General features: G+C 35.2%; 2 protein-coding genes across 4 annotated transcripts in view; one reads left to right on the top strand and one right to left on the bottom strand.

Moving 5' to 3' along the window:
* Nucleotides 1-2,435: 2,435 nt before the first annotated feature.
* LOC127858412 (tRNA-splicing endonuclease subunit Sen34-like) lies at nucleotides 2,436-11,748 on the bottom strand. Of its 2 annotated transcripts, XM_052395550.1 has the most exons (7): nucleotides 11,578-11,747; nucleotides 8,814-8,951; nucleotides 7,861-7,955; nucleotides 6,950-7,061; nucleotides 5,875-5,982; nucleotides 3,173-3,331; nucleotides 2,436-2,788 (listed from the first exon to the last, which is right to left on the bottom strand). In XM_052395550.1, the coding sequence occupies exons 1-7, from the start codon at nucleotides 11,672-11,674 to the stop codon at nucleotides 2,601-2,603; spliced, it is 897 nt and encodes a 298-aa protein (XP_052251510.1). In that variant the 5' UTR covers nucleotides 11,675-11,747; the 3' UTR covers nucleotides 2,436-2,600. The 2 variants fall into 2 exon arrangements, with proteins under 2 accessions (XP_052251510.1, XP_052251511.1); XM_052395551.1 differs by lacking the exon at nucleotides 8,814-8,951 and having other exon boundaries at nucleotides 11,578-11,748.
* Nucleotides 11,749-15,363: 3,615 nt separating this feature from the next.
* The window catches only part of LOC127857629 (DNA replication licensing factor MCM3-like), a 57,098-nt gene continuing 50,993 nt past the window's right edge, over nucleotides 15,364-21,468 (top strand). For both annotated transcript variants that reach the window (XM_052394178.1, XM_052394177.1), the window contains exon 1: nucleotides 15,364-15,521. In XM_052394178.1, coding sequence (XP_052250138.1) covers nucleotides 15,441-15,521 — 81 coding nt within the window. In that variant the 5' untranslated portion in view covers nucleotides 15,364-15,440. The remainder of the gene's footprint in view (nucleotides 15,522-21,468) is intronic.

The following is a 21,468-nucleotide window of genomic DNA, read 5'->3' as shown; positions in this document are numbered from 1 at the left end:
TATCAATCAAATCTAATCATAAATAAAGAAGTTATGGCAATTTTAGCAAAATTTAATAATTTGACCTTGAGAGTCAAGGTCATTCAAAGGTCAAAGTAAAATTCAAGTTGCCAGGTACAGTAACCTCATGATAGCATGTAAGTATTTGAAGTTTGAAAGCAATAGCCTTGATACTTCGAGTGGATCGAAACACAAAATTTAACCATATATTAAAAGTTACTAAGTCAAAAAAGGGCCATAATTCCGTAACAATGACAACCAGAGTTATGCAACTTGTCCTTTTACTGTACCCTTATGATAGTTTGTGAGTGTTCCAAGTATGAAAGCAATATCTATGATACTTTAGGGGTAAAGTGACCAAAACATAAATCTTAACCAAATTTTCAATTTTCTAAGTATAAAGGGCCCATAATTCCGTCCAAATGCCAGTCAGAGTTACATAACTTTGCCTGCACCGTCCCCTTATGATAGTTCATAAATCTTGCAAGTATGAAAGCAATAGCTTTGATACTGTAGGAATAAAGTGGACCTAAACACAAAACTTAATCAAATTTTCAATTTTCTAAGTATAAAAAGGGCACATAATTCTGTCAAAATGCCAGTCAGAGTTACATTACTTTGCCTGCACAGTCCCCTTATGATAGTTAGTAAGTGTTGCAAGTATGAAAGCAATAGCTTTGATGCTTAAGGAATAAAATGGACCTAAACACAAAACTTAACCAAAATTGTCAATTTTCTAAGTATAAAAAGGGCACATAATTCTGTCAAAATGCATGCCAGAGTTATCTAACTTTGCCTGCCCAGTCCCCTCATGATAGTAAGTAAGTGTACCAAGTTTGAATGCAATAGCATTGATACTTACTGAGAAAAGTGGAACTAAACGCAAAACTTAACCAAAATTTGCAATTTTTTAAGTACAAAAAGGGCACATAATTCTGTCAAAATGCACGCCAGAGTTATCTAACTTTGCCTGCCTAGTCCCCTCATGATAGTAAGTAAGTGTACCAAGTTTGAATGCAATAGCATTGATACTTTCTGAGAAAAGTGGACCTAAACGCAAAACTTAACCGGACGCCGACGCCAACGCCAACGCCAACGCCAACGCCAACGCCGACGCCAAGGTGATGACAATAGCTCATAATTTTTTTTCAAAAAATAGATGAGCTAATAAATGAAAGCTTGTCAGATTTTTTTTTTTTCAGAGGTCATAGTGACCTTCCTTGAACTTTGACATAGTGACCCAAAAATGGGTGTGGCATTTATAACTCATCAAGGTGCAGCTACATATGAAGTTTCAAAGTTGTAGGTTGAAGCACTTTAATTTTAGAGCCAATGTTCAAAACCTTGACAAAATGTTAAGGTTTTAGCACGACGCGGATGGCAGACACGACGACAGACACGACGAGCTGGCTATGACAATACCTCGGGTTTTCTCCGAAAACAGCCGAGCTAAAAATAGCTGAGCACTCTGTCATGTTTTGCATAACAAACCGGAGTGTCAAATTGCTTGTTATGAAATCTTTTTCTTTGAAAGGATTATTTTAATGAACACATTTTAGTAATAAGATGAATTTGTTTCAATGTGGAACTTGGTCACATTTTTTGTGTGTGCTCTAGTGACAATTCCAAAAACTTGACTATTAAATAAAGGAATGATCATGTCATGAATATGTGAAGTGTTAAAATTAATATGTTACATGTGTTAAAAATGTTAAGGGTATTGAATAAAACAAGGGACAAAATTGTCACAAAACCAGGTTTTCATTGTGAAATAAAAATATGATAAAGGGAGAAAACTCAAACTGAACTTTTGAAATGACCAAAAAAAATTAACCCCCTTTGTAATTTTTTTTTTTTTTTAAATCTATTTTTAGTCGTGGCGACCTTGACATTGGAGATATTGACGTGATTCTTTCGTGGGACACACCGTCCCATGATGGTGAACAAATGTGCCAAATGATTTTAAAATCTCACAATGAATGACATAGTTATGGCCAGGACAAGCTCATTTATGGCCATTTTTGACCTTTGAACTCAAAGTGTGACCTTGACCTTGGAGATATCGACGTAATTATTTCGCGCGACACACCGTCCAATGATGGTGAACAAATGTGCCAAATGATTTTAAAATCTGACGATGAACGACATAGTTATGGCTCGGACAAGCTCATTTATGGCCATTTTTGACCTTTGAACTCAAAGTGTGACCTTGACGATATCGACGTAATTATTTCGCGCGACACACCGTCCAATGATGGTGAACAAATGTGCCAAATGATTTTAAAATCTGACAATGAACGACATAGTTATGGCCCGGACAAGCTTATTCCGCCAGCCCGCCAGCCAGCCAGCCCGCCAGCCAGCCAGCCCGCCCGCATTCGCCAATCTAATAACCAGTTTTTTCCTTCGGAAAACCTGGTTAAAAACACTGCCAGTTCATTTTCGACTCCAATATTTATTACAAGTACCAGCACCATCAAAACTTATGTTAATTGGGGGTGTATGGTCAGCCAGAGGGGTTGGTCTGTAACGAAGACCAGTAAAAAAAGTGTGCATTTTCAGATAACATAAAATTCACATTTCTTTACAAAGAATTTTCGTCAACTGATTCCTGTCCACTGTAATGAAGTATAGCACAGTTTATCATTCTCATCTACTGAAGACAACACAATGGTCTTCTTGACGTTGGTTCCCAGTCTACCCATGGTAATCAGCTCAATACCTGATATTGATGCACTGTGAGGCTTGCAGACCACAATGAATAGAGAGTGGAACCGGGACGGGTCACCTAGAAAATAATTACAAATACAGATTCAGCTGTGGCAAAGTCTCAGAAAAAATACTGTCCCAAAACTTTATATCAAAAATAAACATGACTGTTCAATACAATTGCTTGTCTGTATATTTAATATTACAACATGCATGTTGGGGCATGTTTAGTATGTAGCAGTATGCCAAAAGGCATGCCAATGTATTTTGTCTAATTTTGTTTTACCTCTGATGGGTAGAAGGATTAAAAACCCGGGAAAACATAAAATTATATTTCATGAATTGATAATACACCTCGTCAAAGTCTATTTACATCATAGGGCACCAACAGCATGGTTTAATGGGAGAGAATTTACATGCATGGCTGAAGTCGTATACAATCTATGGTCACAAATTCCTTTACCTGGGTATGCAATGAAGTCGCCACCAAACTTTGATCCAGATGTAAGATAATGGCCTTTGTCCCAGAGATCTCTGAATACCCGATAACGCAGCACTTCTTTATCAGACTTTGGGTATGTCCACTTCACTAGTACAGGTGTGGTTGTGCTAGGGTCACAAGCTATTTCAAATAGAAATCACTTACATGTCATAAATTAAACACTTATAATTGTATAGTTAGTGTTTGAGATAAACTATTGAAAACTTTTCAAAGGAGGTTAACTCACTATATTCTGTGTATCTTTAATCTTGTAACTGCTTATCAGAGTATATGAGTTGCAATCTGAGAAAACTGGGCATAATGCATGTGCGTAAAGTGTCATCCCAGATTAGCTTGTGCAGTCTGCACAGGCTAATCAGGTACACTTTCCGCCTAAACTTGATTTTCGGTAAGGAGGGACTTCCTTGAAACTAACAAGATGTGTTTGAGAAACACAATGTCCCCCTATATGACGTTTGACCTTGTAGGATGACCTTGACCTTGACCCTTCACAACTCAAAATGTGCAGCTCCTTCAGATACACACGCATTTCAAATATAAAATTGTTAGTTTCAATATTGCAGAAGTGACATTACATGCGAAATTTTGACCCATATACTTGACCTTGAAGGATGACCTTGACCTTGACCTTTCACCACTCAAAATGTGTAGCTCCATGAGATACACATGCATGCCAAATATCAAGTTGCTACCTTTAATATTGCAAAAGTATTCATAAAATGAGCGATTTTGGCCACCTATATTTGACCTCTGACCTTGAAGGATGACCTTGACATTTCACCACTCAAAATGTGCAGCTTCATGAGATGCCAAATATGAAGTTGCTATCTTCAATATAGCAAAAGTTATTGCAAAATGTTAAAGTTGGCGCAAACCAACCAACCAACAGACAAACCAACAGACAGGGCAAAAACAATATGTCCCCCACTACTATAGTGGGGGACATAAAAATACTTTAAAGTGGAAAGTGTCGTCCCTGATTAGCCTTAGCGGATTGCACAGGCTAATTTGGAACGACACTTTATGCACATGCATTAAGCCCAGTTTTCTCAGAACAAGGCTCATATAATCTAAAAAAGAGGCAATAAATAGCACTAATTATAATCAATAGTCATTGTGTCATTGAGTTGAAGATACCAAAAGACAAAATTGCAACCCATTGTTAAACCCATCTGCTATTGGAACTGATTATTTTTTGGTACAGTCTTAATTTTAATGCCCAAATTATTAATAAAATCGTTTTATTTTCAAATTCCTTACATGATCAAGCCTTGTGAGTTTTCATTTACATTGCCTGCATAGCTTAGCATTTCACAACACAAAACACGAAAAATGGCCATGCCAAGTTATCAGGTTCTCAACTTTTTACAATTTTATTTATAAACTGTGCAATCAAAAGATTAGGTCTACATGTAAGCTTCCTTCACAATAAATAACAACAAAATATTTCAATCTAAATTAAAGTCATGAAATGGAAACTTCTTTTAATGCCCCCGCGCATAACCCCCTGTTCACACATAGACGCCGCTTCTACTACAATCAAAGTGTGGCCGAAAACGTAGCCAAAAGTGACAAATCGCAGGAGAAACATAGTGAAGTCTTCAAAAGCGCAGTATGATCGCGGTAGAGTCTTCATGATCTGAGAGCTCTACGCTCTCGCCACGCTTATTTTGAACATGCTTCAAACAAACGTAGCAGGATCGTGGCCAACAATATTCAGTGTATATATATAGGGGCGTCGTAGTACGGTCAAAATGAAAACCATAATTTGCCAAATTGCAAAATTTAGACTCCAATCGGCCCCGATCAAACCTTTTTCAAATCATGGTTTGATCAGGATGATCGTTGTTAAGTTGCAGCTCTGTGAGAACGGGGGGTTACTGAAAACCTGGTTAACCTTTAGAATACTGTCATCACATTTTTCTTAGAACATTCATTTTCCTTAAATTAGTGGGTTGACTGATACACAAATTTAACACAAAAACAGAAAATGACAAATACAAATATCCCTTTTTTCCCACAAATAAAAAATCCATGAATTTCTGCGTCCACGAAAAAGTCCTTGAAAAAAACACACAAAATGTCATGCCAAGGAATATAAAATGATTTTACAGTTGCTATCTCTTGATTGGTCATTGTAGGCTCGGATACTACTAAAATGTACCTTGGGTACTCTTAAGAGAACTTCAATGTACACCGGGTACATAAAATACAATAAAAAGTACCCAGCAATGGTTACGCTAAATTGGTCCTTGTCGGCTATTTCTTTTGAAAATTAATTATGTTTAAATTAATGTCAATGTTCTGTAAAATGGCCTCTATACTATTGAAACTCCTACTTAACAAGAGATGTGTTTGTCAGAAACACAATGCCCCCTATTGCGCCGATTTGAAATAAAATTTCAATATATCATTTGGCAGGTTTAGAAATTATCTCCCTTTTCAAGCTTATTACTTCCCTTGGATTGTATTTTTTTTACTTTTGACCTTGAAGGATGACCTTGACCTTTCACCACTCAAAATGTGCAGCTTCATGAGATACACATGCATGATATTATCCGTACCCGGGATACATTTAAGTATACTTAAGAGTACCCAGGGTAAATGTTAGTAATACCTGAGCCGACAATGACCTATCGAGCGTAACTATCGTCCCCACTCACCCAGTGGTATCTCCATGAGCATACTGGCCTCCTGGAGAGTAGGTATCCCAACGTCCTCCACTGTCATCTCTATCTCCTTCTCAAACTCAGAATCATCAATGATCTCACCTGCGAAAAATACACCAGATAATCTTATAGGATTCTAAATGATTTTTCTTACGATCAAGTTATTTTTTCTAAACAGACTTTGGTGATAACACTTGCAAAAGGATGTCCAAGGCAGAGTTGTAAAATAGATTTCTCACTTAAATTGCACAGATTTTTGTCAGATTGTGGTAGAATGGAAGTAATTGTTCCCTTAGAATTATTAATTTTTTCACCTAAAAGTGTATGTTATCAAAATAACTTAAGCAATTCAACAGTAACTGGTCACAGACCAATAGCCGAAGATGACAAATACAGAAAATTCAGTGTTATTGATGAAATTCTCTTTAAGCTTGTGAAACCAACATACAATTTATTGCCCAAAACATGTGAATGCTTTTCAAATGTTTCAAACAAGTATGTATAAAAATTCAGTGCTTACGGAAGTTACTCAAACATTGCTCATTTCAAATTTGAAGGAAATTTGTGTTTACCAGTGTGAAATATCATTAGGAAAAATGTTCTGACCAGCTTTCATGAAAACTAGGCAATAAATGTGGCTTCTAGAGTGTTCACAAGCTTTTTCTTTAATATGACCTAGTTTGAAAAATCAGATAAACCAGTTTTAAAATCAGCAAAGATATCATTAAGACTAATATTCTGACTAAGATATCATTATCATAAATATTCTGACCTAGATATCATTAAGACTAAAATTCTGACCAAGATATCATTAAGACTAATATTCTGACCAAGATATCATTAAGACAAATATTCTGACCAAGTTTCATGAATATTGGGAAATAAATGCAGCCTCTTGAGTGTTCAAAAGGCAAACATTGACAACACACTACACACAAAGTATGACAGATAAAAGGTGATCACAAAATCTCACCATGAATATGATCTGCTAAGGTAAGCTAAAAGCAAAGGATGAAACAAGGATAAAATGTTCTAAAAGTTAAACAGATGTGGACTAGAGCTTACAAACCATTCTTTCGTCTCTCATCCAACACTTTGTTTCGTTTTGCTTTCTTTCCAGCAATAATCTGCGGCAGTTTTCTCTTTATTTCCTCCTGACGCTCCCTGGTGTAAAGTTCAACCTTATGTGAAATATTACTTTGAATTGTTAAATAGTAACTAAATGGAATATAGCATTAAATAATACCACTGTTTGCAACAACTAATTTAGTATCAGTATCATTTGTCAACCAGACTTATCATTATATATTTCAAGCATACAGCAGCAACTTTGAAGGTACATAAACACTTACATTTACAGCATAGTCTTTTGAAAGTGTTGAGTAAATAACCTTAACTTCATTGAGGTTGCCAAAGCTGTTGTCAAGAGAGTGCAGATGGTATTAATTGAAAAGTGGATTGAAATATTCATGGCCTTTATCCCTGCATGCATGAAGAAAATGGTGCTTATTCAGTTCCCCATTTATGCTTGGAAAGTAGTCAAAGGCTGTAGTTATTAACAAAGTTCATAATAACTTAATTGAATCCAATGAAAAATGGGAAGCAACTGCGCGTGGACCAGTTTATGGATGTGAAAAACACATAACAGGGCTTGAACGGCACGTGAATCGCCTTGTTAATACACGATTTCTCCTGTTCAAGCCCTCCTTTTGCCAAGCTTCTTCACCCTGCCAGAGGGCATTATAGATAGAGTTTATGCAATAATATTATAATAATTATGTTTCTTTGCCTTATAAATGTTTCACACTTACACAAGAGACAAAAATAGACACTAATTTTGTCCACAATGCTTAGTAAGACTAAATATACAATAGTTCAGCTTTGGTACCAATATCTATATCAGTAAGAATGTTGATATCAACTGGAAATAACTTCTTCATTTTTGTAATAAACAAACTTCTAGACAATCGAAAAGTATACCTGTCTTTTGTAACTCTTTTTTTCTTTGTTTTTATATTCCAATTTCATCTCTTCTGTAATTACATCTTCTGTGTTTTCAACAACCTCTGCAAGTCCTATGAGCAAATGAAATAGCACCCATTGTTATTACTTTTACATTAAAAGACACAATTAATAGACCAGGGTTTCTGCAAAATCATAATAAAAGATGTGTTCATCTCAAATCTCAACTTAAACAATCTATTTAATAAAACTGCACACTACCATGTGACAGCCAAAACAAGAGGTTTGTCAATTAAACCTTGTAAGCTATGATTTGTAAATCATGTGCATTGATTTCTGGAATGTTAAATGTAACGTTAGGAGCAGCACATTTGAGTACTTGCATACAGAGTAGTACCAGGTTATATCACTTATGAGAGCTTAACTCTTTGCCATTCAGATATGCATTTTGACCCATTTGTAGACCCTTAGAAATTCAGATTAAATTATAGACCTTTCTTACTAGATTCCAGTTTTAAGGTTTCATTTCCAACGGTAAGATACCTATGAGAAGCAAACAGAATAAAACCTAAAAAGACTGCGAGTTACCAGGTACTCACAGGCTGTTCTGGTATAATGCTGTTTGCATATAGCCATTTTGACTTTGCTTCTGAGTTGGAAAGGGTTAAAGAAACTGTCTCCAGGGTTATGGTATTGTAGCTTTCAGCTCTAAACAGTAAAACATTATTAAACTTGCATTTTTTAATGTAAGGTGTAAATGATAAAAATTTTGTACTTAAGACAATTAACATCGACTTAATAATTATTGTAGTGATTGTTTATTAGTTTTTATTTTCATTTTTCAACTATCAAGAGACTAAAACAGTTCCCTTGATATGTAATTTGTCCAAAAAAATAATATACCAAAACTTATTTCTTAAATAATATTTTATTTTATACAATCTATTGTGTTCATTCCAGTGTTATGTAACCTTTCTCAAGTAATAATGTAACCTCCTCTGGCATCAGCTGTAAGGGCAGACCTAGGTGAGTGTTCTGCATGGGAGCCCGTGGTAATGACCCACACAGAGTACCCACAATCCTCAGCTCCTCCCGAAGAAAGCGAGCCTCTGGAAATATGGAAATAGGAGCCTTGCTCTGTGAAAACGGAGCTTAATGCATTTGCATAAAGTGTCATCCTAGATAAGCTTGTGCATTCTTCATAAGCTTATCAGGGATGCACTTTTCGCTTTTAATGTTTATTTTGTTTAAAGGAAGACTATTCTGGATAAAAATCCAGAGTTGGTGAAAAGTGTTGTCACTGATTATTCTGTGTGGACAGACTGTAAGGCTTATCAGGAATGACACTTTATGCACATGCATTAAAAACAGTCTTTACTGAGTGACTCATGAATAACTTATGTTCAGATTGAAACAATACCTGTTTATAAAGCAAGATCTCCTCATGACTTGCAGCCAGGTCCTTTATATGGGGAACTGCTACCTTTTTAATTATACATCTTTTCAAATTAAAAAAATCCATAGGGCCATATTCATTCTATTCATTTATATATTATTTGTATTTCTTTCATTTGACCTAGTGTCCTTTTTTCTGACCCATATTGTCCCAGTTGTGTACTAAAATAGTGTATCATGGTGACTTATTCTCTGATTGATCAAGCTTAATAAAGATTGGGGATTAAATGTTATCACAAGCTCTGCTTTCATTGTACCTAGTGTTTTGACTGCATGTGACCCATAATAAACTTCAGCCAATGTATCACTGACTGAGACAAAATTTCTTAAAATATTTCATGAAGATTGGTCAATAAATGTGACCCCATAAAGGGACCTTTTCACAGATATTGGCATGTATTGAAGTGTGTCATTAAATGCGTTATATTAATAAATGTAGACATTGGATCTAAAAGCTCCAGTAAAAAAACAAGAATACTATTTCAGAAAGAAAAAAAGTCATCCTCAACTGGACTCGAACCACTGACCCCTGAAGTAAAAGTCTATCGCTTAGACTATTTGGCCATCCGTGCTCGTGCAATTAGTGATGTATTTTATACTTAATAAATGCAATCCTAGTAGTATCGCAAACTATAATGACAGTACAGAACTCTCCTAATTATTAAATCATTTTGCGTTGCAACGCGTTATAATGTTCAGGTGCTTTAATCATCAAAAGATGCATATAATGGATATTTTAGAGCATGGTTAATGTTGAGTATTACTGTTTCCTCACAAATATCATAGCTACAACGAAAATGTGTGAATCTGAAACAATTTTTTTTAACTTTGTCAATTTACCAAAACGTGAAATGGCCCCTTTAAGTGTTCACAAACTTCCTATAAATAGATCACACCACCTAGTTTTGATCTCATGTGACTCAGTTTTGGACTTAGCTGTGATAGAATTGAGACAAAAGTTCTGGCCAATTTTCACGATGATTAAGCAACAGTTGCAAACTCTAGAGCGTTCGAACGGCAAATGTTGAAACATGAGGCATGACAAACAAAAGGTGATCACAAAAGGCGAGCTAAAAGCTGCAATTAAATATAATGGATACACTGTGTAGTGTGCTCAGTCATTTCATTTAATCAAAACATTGTTGCAAACAAGCAAATTCATTGAATTGATATTCCCCGCCAATATACTTCTGGACACAAATTTTTCTGGACGGATGGACAACGCCAACTTGCATCATCCTCTTATCCATTTAAATACTCATACCAAGTTTCAATGAAATCCGTCAAAGCACTTCCAAGATATGGCTCCGGACACACAAAAAAATGCATTTTTTCAAGATACAAAGGGCCATTACTCCGTTATTATCAAATGGTGTACAAAGCCATTTGGCGTGCATCATCCTCTTATCCATATATATACTCATACCAAGTTTCAATGAAATCCGCCAAATCACTTCCAAGATATGGCTCCGAAAACAAAAAAGCATTTTTTCAAGATACAAAGGGCCATAACTCTGTTATTAACAGATGCGTGCATCATCCTCTTATCAATATATGTACTCATACCAAGTTTCAATGAAATCCGACAGAGCACTTCTAAGATATGGCTTCAGACACAAAAGTGCCAGATGGACAGACGGACGGACAACGCCAAAACAATATCCCTCTGCTTATGGCGGGGGATAAAAAAACATTATTCTTTGGGACTAAGAGCAATAATTCATGCTGTAAAAGTCCTTATAGTTAGAAGTACTAGAGTGTTCATGTTTTAATCAAATACTACTACATGTATTAGGGGCTGGCGCTGGATGAAGAAGCATTGCTTGCCTTTACTAGCTATAACTGCATTTAAACATCCTAGCTAAAAGTGCATTAAAACTTCCTAGCTAAAACTGCATTTAAACTTCCAAGCTAAAAGTGCATGTTTTGAGGTCCTGTGATTGATTTCTATAAAATGGCGCATAAATAATCAAGGATACACAACGGCTTTTTGTGATTCAATGATCTTTATTTTGAGTATGTACAAACTACAATGTCTGTTTTATGAAATCGTCATAAATGTACAATATTTAGTAAAGAGAAGAAGAAATAAGCGGGCATTCAAATAATGTTGCTCTAAATTACAGAGTTTGGCATGAACAAATCTTTGACCAAAGGCGTAACCCCGTCCGCTTAAAACAAGTTTCTCTTGCATTGTTCATGCATCCTAATTGAACACAGTCCGAATTCTGTGCTAATTGGTACAAAGATTGTTCCACGAATAAACGAAAATAACCATACGTTTAGAATTCCAAACAAAGCATTGCCCGTTAATCAGAGTGATTGTTGTTTTGCCACGGTCAAATGACATTCTATTGTAAGTCACACATTCAAACATTTAGTGAAATCTTTATGAAAAGTTTATGATGCTGTACTGCCTACTGGGCGCCGCCATATTTGCTTCGAAAGTGCTAATTCCCGTCCAATTAATCGTTGAAGCCACGAGTATGGTTGAATTCTTATAAATTGAGTTCTGAATCTGAATGAATACAATACGTTTAAGTGACAACATTTGGCTTATATTCAACGGTTGAAACAAGGAGTCAAAATGTGCGTTGATAGATCAGAAACTCAAGTGACTGAAGAATCACTTTAATCCTGCCACATGCCTTTAAATCTGCACGATAACCAGGTAGCAGTCATGTGACCGTGTCGTAACTATCGATTTTTATCGAAGCGTCGAGGTTATACATTTGATGTACCCACTCACGTATTTTGTTAAATTATGGTTTCATTTCTTGGCCGATTTTGACAAATTATATATCATTAGAAAGCTTACGTAACGTAGTTTTCAGATATATAAATATATTAAGTTTTTCTTATGATTTCGGCAGCCCGGCGAGTTATAACTTTAACTTTTGCAAATATCATACCGTTTTGGAGTTTTAGAATCTAGATTTACGGTTGACATGTTCGTACTTTATACCGATTTGGAGTTCAGTTTTAAAAACAACATCTTGCTTAGGAGAATAGAATTCTGTATATGATAGAAAAAATGGTTTAAAAATGAAAGCAAGTAAGGAATGAAGGCGGAAGAAAGTAGCGCGCGGTCCTAACGAACACTGATGCTAAGGTCTTGCCGATTTTGCTTTTGTTTAGATACCGGCCATTGAATTTCCTTTGCCATGATTATTATATTTTGTATGGAATATATTCAATAATTGAAATATTTTGTTCTAGAGACATATCAATAAAGCTATGTATTAATGAAGCTTAATAACTTACCGATTTCAGCTCTTGATTATAACACAGAAAGGGTGTTAATTTTATGATGAAACAGCGTATATAGCGGACCCTCTTGATATTTTTCGGCTTTGCATACCTCAAATATAATGGGTGTCAAAACATTCATCGTTTGTTGTTTATTATCAAAAAGGTAATTATGTAAAATTATATGAAAGGTTATTAACCATAAATTATCAATTAATTAAAATTATTTACAGATTCTTGAAAATCACGGTCAACTGTCTATGCATGTATATTGAAATATCTTTATAAGTTATCAGAGTTATAAATATGTAGAATTCTAAATTATAACTTTATAGGACTACGAAATGACGGAGTTTTTTTACCGGTACCCGCTAAATACGTTAAATGTTAAGTATTAGATTTTTTAAATGTTTAAAATGTACATGTATAGGTACTAATCACTTATAATTATTATGATTAAGCTGGCTGACATCTATACAGTATTTAGTTTATGGCAATCTGTATGGGCAGATGACTTTAAATGTTTTCAATACGCTACGTATCATATAAACGCAAAATTGAGTATTTGGCGTTACATTACTCCAAGAAATGACCACTAATACCACAAGAAGACATGGAGGTATCATAAAAAGTGTAAACTGACCAGACATTGCCACCTGTGGTTAGGGACCAATATACAAGTATAGGTCCCTGCTGTGGCGTATGACACAATAGTGTTATTTAGTATTGGTCGGCACAGTATCTGATCATAACGAGATAATTGGTTTGTGCTGAACACAGGGGCAATAAAACCACAGATCTATCAATAAACACGATTATTGAGATATCTTTTATTGAACACCGCGATAAAAATGCTCAAACCACGGACTCTAGATTTCACGGATAAGAAACATGGCAACATTCTCAGAATCATCACTGCTATATGTGTAATCACCTAACAATTCGTCTAAAAATAATTTGTATATTTGATTTGAAGACGATGAACTGTTGTATAAGTCTGAATAAACTATCTGTCTGCCTGTCTAAATCTAAGCCGTCATCGTCCCAGTGAAAAAAATCTGATATTGAATAGTTGGACATGATGCCCTGATGTCAAAGTACGAAATGACCCGACCGTGATTTTCAAGAATCTTTAATAAATTGATAATTTAAGGTAAATAACATTTCATATAATTATACATAATTACCTCGTTGATAATAAACAGCAAACGATGAATGTTTTTGACACTTATTTATTTTAAGTATGCATGCAAAACCGAATAATATCGTGAGGGTCCGCTATATACGCTGTTTCATCATAAAATTAACACCCTTTCTGTGTTATAAACAAGAGCTGAAATCGTTAATTTGTTAAGATTCATTTATTATAAGCTTTATTGATATGTTTCGTGAACAAAATACTACAATATATTCCATAAAAAATATAATTATCATGGCAAAGGAAATTCAATGGCCGGTTTCTAAACAAAAGCATAATCGCCAAGACCGTAGCATCAGTTCAGTGCGTAAGGAACGCGCGCTACTTTCTTCCGCCTTCATTCCTTAATTACTTTCGTTTTTAAACAATTTTTTTTCTATCGTATACAGCATTCTATTCTCCTAAGCAAGATGTAATTTTTAAAACTGAACTCCAAATATAAACGCTACAAATTGGTATTAAGTACGAACATGCCAACCGTAAATCTAGATTATAAAACTCCAAAACGGTATGATATTTGCAAAAGTTAAAGTTATAACTCGCCGGGCTGTCGAAATCAGTAGAAAAACTTAATAATTATATATTTATATATCTGAAAACTACGTTACATAAGCTTTCTTATGATATATAATTTGTCAAAATCGGCTTAAAAATGAAACTATAATTTAACAAAAGACGTGAGTGGGTACATCAAAATGTATAACCTCTACGCTTCGCTGTACGCTAATTGTAAAAGATCGATAGCCACAACACGGTAAAACGCGCGGTGGTAAAACATTAAATGTGTATTTCTCGTGTTTAACTCGCTATAAATCCATTAATACAACGGGAATATACTAAAAGTAATATTTTTTGAAAGAGGAATTAATAAGCAACAAGATAACGTATAAACCAATCAAATCGGATGAATAGTTTTTGCATAAGATTGAATTTACTACAGTAAGGGTCAAATACTCGATTCATCTCCTATCAATATACACTCCGTGGTTTCTTTATAAAGGTTTTTGATTCCCTTCGTCATTAAATATCATACATTTCTGAAAATAGTATTCACACCAATATTTAAAGCTTTCGACTTCAGAAAAGTGCTGATTTACTTGTTATATATTTCATACATTTATATTACAAAATAAGATTGGTTAAGCAATAAAATTCATCTTGAAAAGTGCAAAATAAAAAAATAGGGAAGGAAGACCCCTCCCGAACGGGAAGACCCCTCCCCCACCCTCCCTGGATGGGCCTCCAGTTAAAAATTCCTGCGTAGGCCCTGAAGCTGTAAGTGTTTACATTAGGTAAAGCTCTCTGGATTTGTAAAAGCTTATAAATGCACAGCTCAGCAGCTCTCTGGATTTGTAAAAGCTTATAAATGCACAGCTCAGCATACCATATGGTTTGAATTAATATGAAACAATACATTTTTATAGTCACTGTGACCTGACTGAGTTATATATGTCGCCAAGTTACAGCTAAATGAGCTGTAGAGAATGCTTTCTAACGACCCATATAATTTTTGGACAAGATAAGTCAATTAGAAATTTCACGTCGAAAATAGGTGTTTGAATATACGCTATTTGACGCGGTTTAGCAATACAATATGATCTACGATAAAACGTAAACAATCCCGAATTATCAAACCACATGGTTGGCCTGGCGGGAAAGACGGCCCGGGCTTTGTGGGATCTGTAAAAGTGTAAACATGGACGCAACAGGCCCGACAGACATTGATCAAAGACAGCGTGAAATTCAGAGAGAATATTTGGATTTCTTAGATGACGGGGTCGGTTATCTTAAGTATTCCATATTCACACTTTAATATAATTTGTCATTAACGAATTGTAATGCAACTTGTTATGAGACTGATTTGAGATGCCATCGTGAAAGAAAATTAAAATATCATCATTGGAAATTAGTTATGTCGCCCGTCTTTAAAAGCAATATGTATTGGATATAACTGGTTTTGTAAAGCAAATAATTATTTTGAAAACTTACAATCATTGTATGCGTCAATTTTACTGTAATCGTGTCATTTCAACAATAAATACCTAGGCCAGTTACAGCAACCAGTTGTAGGTATTTTTTATGGGGTTTGCCAACCATTTAAACAATGTTAGCCTAGCTGCATAGGTTATGCTTTCATTCTGTTGCAATTTTGGTTTTCCTCTTTGTAGTTGCAATAATCCAACTCCTAGCTATTGACCTCCGTGGGTCGCTAGGAGTTGCAACTAGTAATGGTTTCATGTAACCTTGCCGCCTCATTGGGTATTTTTGCCTCATTATCTGTTTTCTGGCAGAAATAAAAAAAATAAAAATCATTAATCTATCCTTGATGCACAAATTAAAATAACATGAGCGATGTGGTGTGCTCTCGGATGGAAGATATTTATTCAAGTTCCAAACACGCTAAGATAGTTCTTGTATCTAATCAATCAATCGTGATGCACCGTTCATCTCCTGTCCAGCACCTCCATAAGATAGATGGAATTGCCCATTCTAAACTTTGGCTCTCTGCTTGAAAACGGTTTATTGTATCAATTTTTTTAATATCATTTTTCAATAAAAGACGCGCAAATTGATGTTGATTGTAACAAGTATAGTATTTTTTTCGATGTACAAGGTTGATTGAACTAAATGTTATAGACATACATGAGAACTATTTTTTAATGGTTTTTGGTTTTATCAGTAAGAACTTTGAGCTGTATGTATGTTCTAAGAAAAGCTAAAAGCCAGGGCTGGACATTAACTTTTGAAGTCACTTGTCCGGTTGGACAAGTAGACCGAAATTTCACTTGTCCTGGCCAAAAAGCAACTTGTCCTGATCATTTTATCTTATTCTGCTTAGTACTTTGCAAAATAATGAAATAATACAAAATGCTCAAATTATAAAGACTTTAATCGTTCAAAAAACATAGTAACATAATTATAGGCAATTTCAATACAATAAGAACTGACCAGAATAACAGGAAGACTCAAAATTATTGATTTTTAAATAATATACAAAGCCATAATACCTGACAAAAACTAAAGCAAAGCAGATTTGACATTTTTAAGCAGATGACATTGTACTAACGAAAACAAACCACTTATGGGAATGATGTCGTAAAATCATTCTGTACATAGAGATGTCGTCACTACGTTAATTATCTGTAAGATCGGTGTGTACCGGTGTCGTAAAATGCATATTCTTTACAAGGAGGAATATTTTTGTTAACTTATCTTGGCAAAGAAATATGTTAAGGGTTGCTTCTCTTGTGAACAGTACGGTGTAGTATCACATGGAACTATCGGAATATCTCGCGCTTTGTCGTTTGAACGTAAACAAAATATAATCAAATAGTTTTGTGGTAACTCCACAGAAATAAAGGAATTAAAGGCATTTTTCTAAGTTATTAAATTATAACAACCACTTGTCCCGTCGGACTAGTAAATTCTTTATTTACATGTCCAGACTAACAATTTGTTTGTCCCGGACAGTCGGACTACCGTTAATGTCGAGCCCTGAAAGCATTCAAAAACTACCTTCAAAAGCCTGGATTTTTTTGTTGATGCCATATAACCAACTTAATTAAAAGTATAACAATTACATCAGGAACATGTATTACCAAATCACTCAAACCTTAACTGTGTAGGGAAATTAAGGACTGGTTTGACTTATGTTGTTTCAACTTGGGTATTTTAAAGAATTATTAAGTATATTAAGGGTTCTCTCTTGATGCACATGTTTCAAATTGGTATGTACACTGCAACGCCGATATATCGCAGACCGGTATATCGCGCTGTCCAATATATCGCGCTTCGGCTATGGCTCCCAAAATCCGACGAGCATGATCGCTTAATGACATGTTTTAATCTGAGAATTCGCTAACTTAAGCAAAAAGCCGGCTCTAACTAGTATTTACACCTTATATTTCGTGGCAGTGAACTGAAAAACAGTTGATTAGTGACAGTATTGTTTGCATGCGGCCGGGGTTGTTTTAAACCAGGGGTTTTTTTTTACTAAGAAAGTGACGCCGATAATCGGCGTCTTCCCCTACCAGAATTTTTCCCCTAAAACTACCATTTCCCCTCCAAAAATATAATTTTTCACCAAAATATAATATTTTACCCTCAAAAAAATGTTTTTTTTTCTTTCTTTTGGGAAGTCGACACTTATCCTATTTGTACCATGTACAACGATCTCGCTCTCTCTCTCTCCCGACGAACACTCAAATCTGGGAATCCCAGTGATTCTATATATAGCTCTTAAATTACGCCATGGAAACCGGGCACCTAATCGTATTAATCATGTGACTATTTTACTGGATTCCGGTCTTGCGCGAGAAGGGTGATTCGTCAATTAATTACCGGAAACCAGTCGAGTTTTCATCCGGGTTATGTGAAAGCCAAGATGGGTATAAACGTTAAAACAGAAAAAAAGTCTCACAATTGGCGTTCATACACGAACAAAATAAAACGTTCGGACTCGGAAAATATTAATTGCGTTGACGCATTTTTTAAGAATAAATCATCAAAAACCGTTGAAACCCAGCAGGATTCGGAGGTACATGTAATCAACATCGATTAATACTGTCGGATTATTGTGAAAGTGAAAGTAGACAATCGGCAGCTGCCGCACCTTTCCCTTCCAATACTGTAGCAGATCTAGATCGTCAACCCATTCATCATGAAATTGAAATCACAATATTAAAATCGTTCCCCGGCCCCAGTTGAAAACATTTCCCATTATTAGATCTACCCCTGCAACTTTATTTAGGACATGTGTTTAAGAACAAAAAGGTCAGAGACATGTCTCTTTTTCAAAAAAAAAACCTGAAGTCTGTTGGCGAGTTATAGACATTGAAATGAACAGTTTTCATTTTTTCCCCAAATATGTCTTTTTCGCGCTCGATTTTCCCCTTTTACCCAGCGTCCAGCGTCTTCCCCTTTTTCTAAAAAAAACCCCTGTAAACACTTAAGAAATAGCCAATTAGTGTCACTGCATAGGTAATAATGGCAGTTTACTGGTATATAAATCATTAAATTACGCAACTGGTCATTCTTTGAATACATGTATGTGCATATGAATGCCATATAAATAAACATGTACATATGCTTTATTAAACAATTAAACAAATTGTCTTGTCCACTGTATTTTTGTTCGAGCTGCATATTCTTCTTGCGTGATATCTTTGGTATGCCTGTAAATATAAAATAAAAACAGCTGTATTAATATAACAATAGTGTCATGCTGCCTATGTATTTTAAAAGACTATTTATAAGGGTAAATTCAAATGTATGCACAATTCTATTTTATACGTATGTTACGGTAAGAATTCTTCTTTTAAACTGATTCGCGAGCGATCGTACCTGAAAAAAATAAAAATAATTTACGCTTGTAAGTTTTTATGACAAAACTTATACAGAAACGTATGTTGTTATGAAAATGTTGAATTAAGAATTGGTTTGCAATTATTACATGTAGCAGCGCCGTACATAAAATGAAAACATAGGGGAAATAAGACAAATTAACCTCGATACGATTAAGTTAGAAATTTCTTGAGTTATATCACTCGCCGGGTATATAGCGCTCGTGGACTTTGGACCCCACCAACCCTGTTATATCTGCGTTGCAGTGTAATTTTTTACACTTTTAGACATGTGATTCACCCAAGGAAAGTTTAACATTATGAGATTAGAATTATGTACAATTATCTATAAAACGTGTTATAAATTTGCAAAGACAACTGAACTTGCCTGGTTATCCTAAATTACATAAATTGACCCTAATGACAATTTTGTGAAAGGTATCTATGCTTGGTGTCAGTTAATTATCCCCCGCCAGAGGCGGAGGGATATTGTTTTGGCGTTGTCCGTCCGTCCGGCACTTTTGTGTCCGGAGCCATATCTTGGAAGTGCTCTGGCGGATTTCCTTGAAACTTGGTATGAGTATATATATGCATAAGAGGATGATGCACGCCAAATGGCATTGTACACCATCTGTTAAAAACAGAGTTATGGCCCTTTGTATCTTGAAAAAATGCTTTTTACTATAGGCACTTTTGTGTCCGGAGCCATATCTTGGAAGTGCTTTGGCGGATTTCATTGAAACTTGGTATGAGTATATATATGCATAAGAGGATGATGCACGCCAAATGGCATTGTACACCATCTGTTAAAAACAGAGTTATGGCCCTTTGTATCTTGAAAAAATGCTTTTTACTATAGGCACTTTTGTGTCCGGAGCCATATCTTGGAAGTGCTTTGGCGGATTTCATTGAAACTTGGTATGAGTATATATATGCATAAGAGGATGATGCACGCCAAATGGCATTGTACACCATCTGTTAAAAACAGAGTTATGGCCCTTTGTATCTTTAAAAAATGCTTTTTACTATAGGCACTTTTGTGTCCGGAGCCATATCTTGGAAGTGCTTTGGCGGATTTCATTGAAACTTGGTATGAGTATATATATATGCATAAGAGGATGATGCATGCCAAATGGCATTGTATACCATCTGTTAAAAACAGAGTTATGGCCCTTTGTATTTTGAAAAAATGCTTTTTACTATAGCTAGGTTGGCGGCCAGAAAAATCCAATTGACCAACTTTGACTAATTTGCAAATTTTGAGAGATTGGCCTACAAATTGCATGAACAGGTATAAAATAGTGGGTATTAATAGCTTAAGACATTGTTGGCAACATGTCTGTTTAATTTATATTATCAATATTGTTTAATTAGGCATGGAATATAAATCAAAATTGGGGGTAAAGTTCAATCAACCAGTATTGACCAGTAATGACCACTTCGGGAGTATTGACCGGGGCGGTTTTAACCGGTTAAAACCGGCGGTTAAAACCGGGGGTGGTCGATTGGTGCCAACCCTGGTTGGCGCTAAGGAAAAAAAATTAGTAGCCAAATTTCAGCACTACGATGAATCCACATTACCGGAATAACCTTATTTGCTCAATGAAGGACATAATCATCATGAATCTATAGGTATCAATATGACTGTATTAAATTATCAATGAAGTCACATTTAAATAAATAATTTGTTAATTTGTCAAATAGTTTCATGTTTTTTTATTTTTCATTTATATTTATTTTCATGCACTGGCATAAACGGTATACACTGTTAGAACTTTCAGATATGCCCCGGTTTTTGATTGGGTGGGTCTTGCGTAACTCCTATGCGTCCCCCCCCCCCTTCTCCCAATAATTTTTGCCGTAGTCTGGTGCTTCTTGATTCTTGAAAAATACATTTACTGCAATGTGTTCTTGAATTAACATATTTTTCCATAGTTGCAATATAAAATTTATTTAAACGTACCGGTAAATTTGTAAGTCTTAAATCCTGCATGTACTGAGCGGCTAGGCTATATTTAGTTACACATCGTCTGTTTTTAAAAAAGCATGCTTTGCATGCGTAGAACTTAGCATTTTCGACGACAGCAATAATTTCGCGCTCTTTCTTATAACACGGGTACTTCGTGGCATACCGGTATTAATGCATAGTGAATAGTTATTATCACGTGGCTGTAGAAAAACGGTGTAAATCAGTTCTACAAATAGACATGATAAAATATACATGCACTGGATTTAATTTGTTACCGCATCAAATTATTAACGGGTTTTGTTTTTCACAACTTACTCGCCGTAAGGCCACAACAAATTGATGATTTGTTCTACGGATTTTAGCCAAAAAAAAATGGAGCGAGCGAGCGAAATAAAAATAAATTAATTTTTATT

This window comes from Dreissena polymorpha, chromosome 14, assembly GCF_020536995.1.
Source record: "Dreissena polymorpha isolate Duluth1 chromosome 14, UMN_Dpol_1.0, whole genome shotgun sequence".
In the NCBI taxonomy this organism is placed as follows: domain Eukaryota; kingdom Metazoa; phylum Mollusca; class Bivalvia; order Myida; family Dreissenidae; genus Dreissena; species Dreissena polymorpha.
The sequence above is the reverse complement of the archived record's forward strand: the minus strand, read 5'-3'. Positions and strand labels throughout refer to the sequence as shown.